The sequence below is a fragment of the Peromyscus leucopus genome, unplaced genomic scaffold (assembly GCF_004664715.2).
Source record: "Peromyscus leucopus breed LL Stock unplaced genomic scaffold, UCI_PerLeu_2.1 scaffold_1261, whole genome shotgun sequence".
Lineage (NCBI taxonomy): Eukaryota > Metazoa > Chordata > Mammalia > Rodentia > Cricetidae > Peromyscus > Peromyscus leucopus.
This window is the reverse complement of record NW_023504404.1, coordinates 207742-211116: the sequence shown is the minus strand read 5'-3', so window position 1 is coordinate 211116 and position 3375 is coordinate 207742. Positions and strand designations below refer to the sequence as shown.

Below are 3375 nucleotides of genomic sequence, written 5' to 3'. Positions count from 1 at the left end.
CTGAGAGGATTGGATGAAGACTTTTCATATAGTACTGAGTGTCCAAGGTCTCTCACTCTCAGAATATTGTCTGTCTGTGGGTCTCTATATGTGTTTCCAAGTGCTGCAGGAGGAAGACTTTCTCATCATGGAGGACCATAGCAATGATCTTTGAGTGTAATTAAGAGGATGAGTAAAGACTGAAGGACTCATCTTGTGGCCAAGCACTTACACGTGTTGCAGACTTCAAGAGGAGCATCATTTGTACAGAGACCTGAGGCAGAAGAATGTCCTAATTATTTCAATCCTTAGTCTCTGTGGTGGGCTATCACACACCTGTTCCCATGATACTGTCACATGTGTAGCCCAGGTGGTCTGTAAGCCAGGACAGTATAAACAATGAATGGGATCCCTGAGTGAGGATCACAATGTGTCGAGTTGCGAGCTCCTTCTCCCGGCGTGTGTTTCTTCTACATTCTACTGATTGGATAGAGCAAGAAGACCGTGTGGACCCTGCACAACAAAAACATGACAATGTGCCAATGTTCCAGCAAACATGGAAACCCATCTCCTGAGTAAGAATATCGTGAGCGTACTAATCAGAAAGCAGGAGCTCAGGAACCAAGTGTGAAAGGAAGTTTGGCTCTGATCTGTGATGGAAAAATACAGGAGGAAAGTAATCTAGGTGGGGAGGTTGGACTAGGAAGTGGAGGTTGGTCATGCCAAGGTGTTTTTCCTGAGAACCCTGTAGCCCTCATGATCTCTTATTCCAGACATAAACTACAGAAAGTCAGGTAGAGTGATGGGCACAGTGTAACAGACAAATGGAGTCGTTTCTACCCTCCCCATTTATAAAGACAAGGTTGACTCCCCACATGCAAATGAACCTTCTACTTATAAATTAAATCCCTTCCTGAACTGTGGGAACTCACATCTCTCTCACAGGAGGCTGACGTCTGAGGAAAAGGAGGTGTAGCCTAGAAGATGGCACTGTTGGGTTTTCTGTGTCTGGTGACTGCCCTTCCTGGTGAGTGTTATCATTTCATACATGTGTCCATGAGGGGTTGTGACAACCTGTGATTGACAGAACTGTCTCTTCTTCTCTGAAGGTATCCTGTCCCAGATACAGCTTCAGGAGTCAGGGCCTGACCTGGTGAAGCCCTCTCAATCACTGTCCCTCACCTGCTCTGTCACTGGTTACTCCATCACCAGTGGTTATTCCTGGCACTGGATCAGACAGTCCCCAGGGAAGAAGCTGGAGTGGATGGGGTACATAAATAGTGCTGGTGGCACCAGCTACAACCCATCCCTGCAGAGCCGCATCTCCATCACCAGAGAAACATCCAAGAACCAGTTCTTCCTGCAGCTGAACTCTGTGACCACTGAGGACACAGCCACATATTATTGTGCAAGACACAGTGAGGAGACTTCAGCATGAGCCCAGACCCAAACCTCCCTGCAGAGCAGGTCTGGACCAGCAGGGGGCACTCAGCTCTAACTCAACCCTGGAACTCAAGATTTCAGAACTGAAAAGAAAAACTGGTTTTCTCTGATTTGGCTTCTCACTCCCTAAGGGCAGAGAGGCTTTGGGGTCATTTCTCTCTTATAGTTAAAACTCTAGAGGCAGGGGCAGGTGGATCTCTGTGAGTTCAAGGCCAGCCTGGTCTCCAAAGCGAGTTCCAGGAAAGGTGCAAAGCTACACAGAGAAACCTTGTCTTGAAAAACAAAAACAAAAACAAAAACAAAAACAAAACAACAAAAAACTCTGTATATGTAAAGTCACATTTGCTTATTTCTCACTGGGACTCTCAAGATGGTTTTTATGGTCATATTTCTTGTCTTTTTGGTTGTGAATCTTGCCTTTACCAGCTGTGGCAACTCTAGTCTTAGGAATATTTTTTTTTAATGAAAACAGATTTTTGCAACTCAGCTGACTTTGATATTATACTTGTTTTCCCATTAAGAAATGGATTGTCCTTTCTATTCTGCATTCCCTCCACTTTGAGATACATCTGTATGTCAGAGCATTTCCTAGAGTATTGACACAAATCAGTTGCTTTTATGCTTAAGGAATGTGTCATAGACTGAATGCGGTTCACACATCACTGCAGCTGTATTACCCACAATGTAATGCAGGGCAGGGATTTCATGAGGTCAACTGTGCATAGCTTAGCTCTAAGGACTTTGCTGTAAAGGGGTGTTTCATTCCCAAAGTTGGTATATTTTGTACAAATAGTACATAGTTTTGCATTGTGATTAAAAACATCATATTAAACAAATACTCATGTGTTTACACCAATAATTACTATTTTAAAATGTGTCAGTGACAGAAACTACCTGTAATATAGCAAAGAACTGTAAGTTATGTGTAAACATAAGCCTGGGCCTGCACCGTTAGTGTTTGAGCTGTGATTGGTGATCTCCTCCTACAGAGTTTCATAGGAATAGAAATCTAACCCAAGTGCAGACACTAAAACACAGTGCCTCATCCAAGGGATAAAATCAAATCGGATATAGCATATGCCCCCCTACTCAATTGACAAGATTGACAATCAGTTCTGTGACTTTTTTTTTCACATTATGAATGATCACTAGGAAAATTCGCAACAACCCCAATATGAGAGATAATGTGTGAAAATATCCCTGAAACTCTCATAGAGTCACAAAGCAGGTGGCAGAGTGTGCACAGTGGCAGGAGTCTCTAAAACCCTGCACTGCACAGCTGTCTGTAAGGGGTTAGGACATGGTTTCCCTAAGGCCACCCACAGCCCAAAAATCAGAGATAAAGACACAGGGACTCAAAGATGAGATTTCCAGAGATGAAAAACTAAATGAACACCCAATCAGGTCAGCCAGGACTCAGAGACTGTCTTCAGTTGTGAGGATTCTCTAATGATGTCCATGCTTCCAAGTAAGCAGTGCAAAGTGGTCATGGGAGGAAGTCACGGCCTAGAGGATGAAGGAAAGAGAGAAGGCCATCTTCATGTTCACAGAGCAATGTCTGGATGGCAGGATCAACATGATTTCTGATTTGTCTGGGAGATGGTTAAAAAGGCAGGGATCAAGAAACTACCCCTGAGGTCAGTGCCTCTAGTTCTTCTAGTCAACACCAGGTAAATCACCCTGTCTGGGAGTGACAACTGACCTGCACTCTGCTCACCATTCATATACTCTAGTGACTCCACCATGAAGAAAACCACCTTGTCTTAGACTGAAAGCTGAGCCCTGGTTGAGGTGCCCTCATCTTCTTACAAGAGTCTACATCTAAGTACATATGTTCTGGAACTGCTTTTATGCCTGGTGACTGTTCCCTACAGTGAGTGTCACAGCATTTAAGGAAAGGAAACTGGGCATGTGGCCCAAGTTTGTGTTTACTATTGATGCTGATGTTCACTA

The 3375-nt window shown here is 43.9% G+C and overlaps 1 gene segment (V, D, J or C); it reads left to right on the top strand.

The window, feature by feature from the left end:
- The first annotated feature begins 914 nt into the window (after positions 1–914).
- On the top strand, positions 915–1417 carry LOC114687606. The segment is given in 2 exon segments: positions 915–1006; positions 1089–1417. Coding segments are annotated over 2 exon segments (372 nt in total).
- Positions 1418–3375: the final 1958 nt, after the last annotated feature.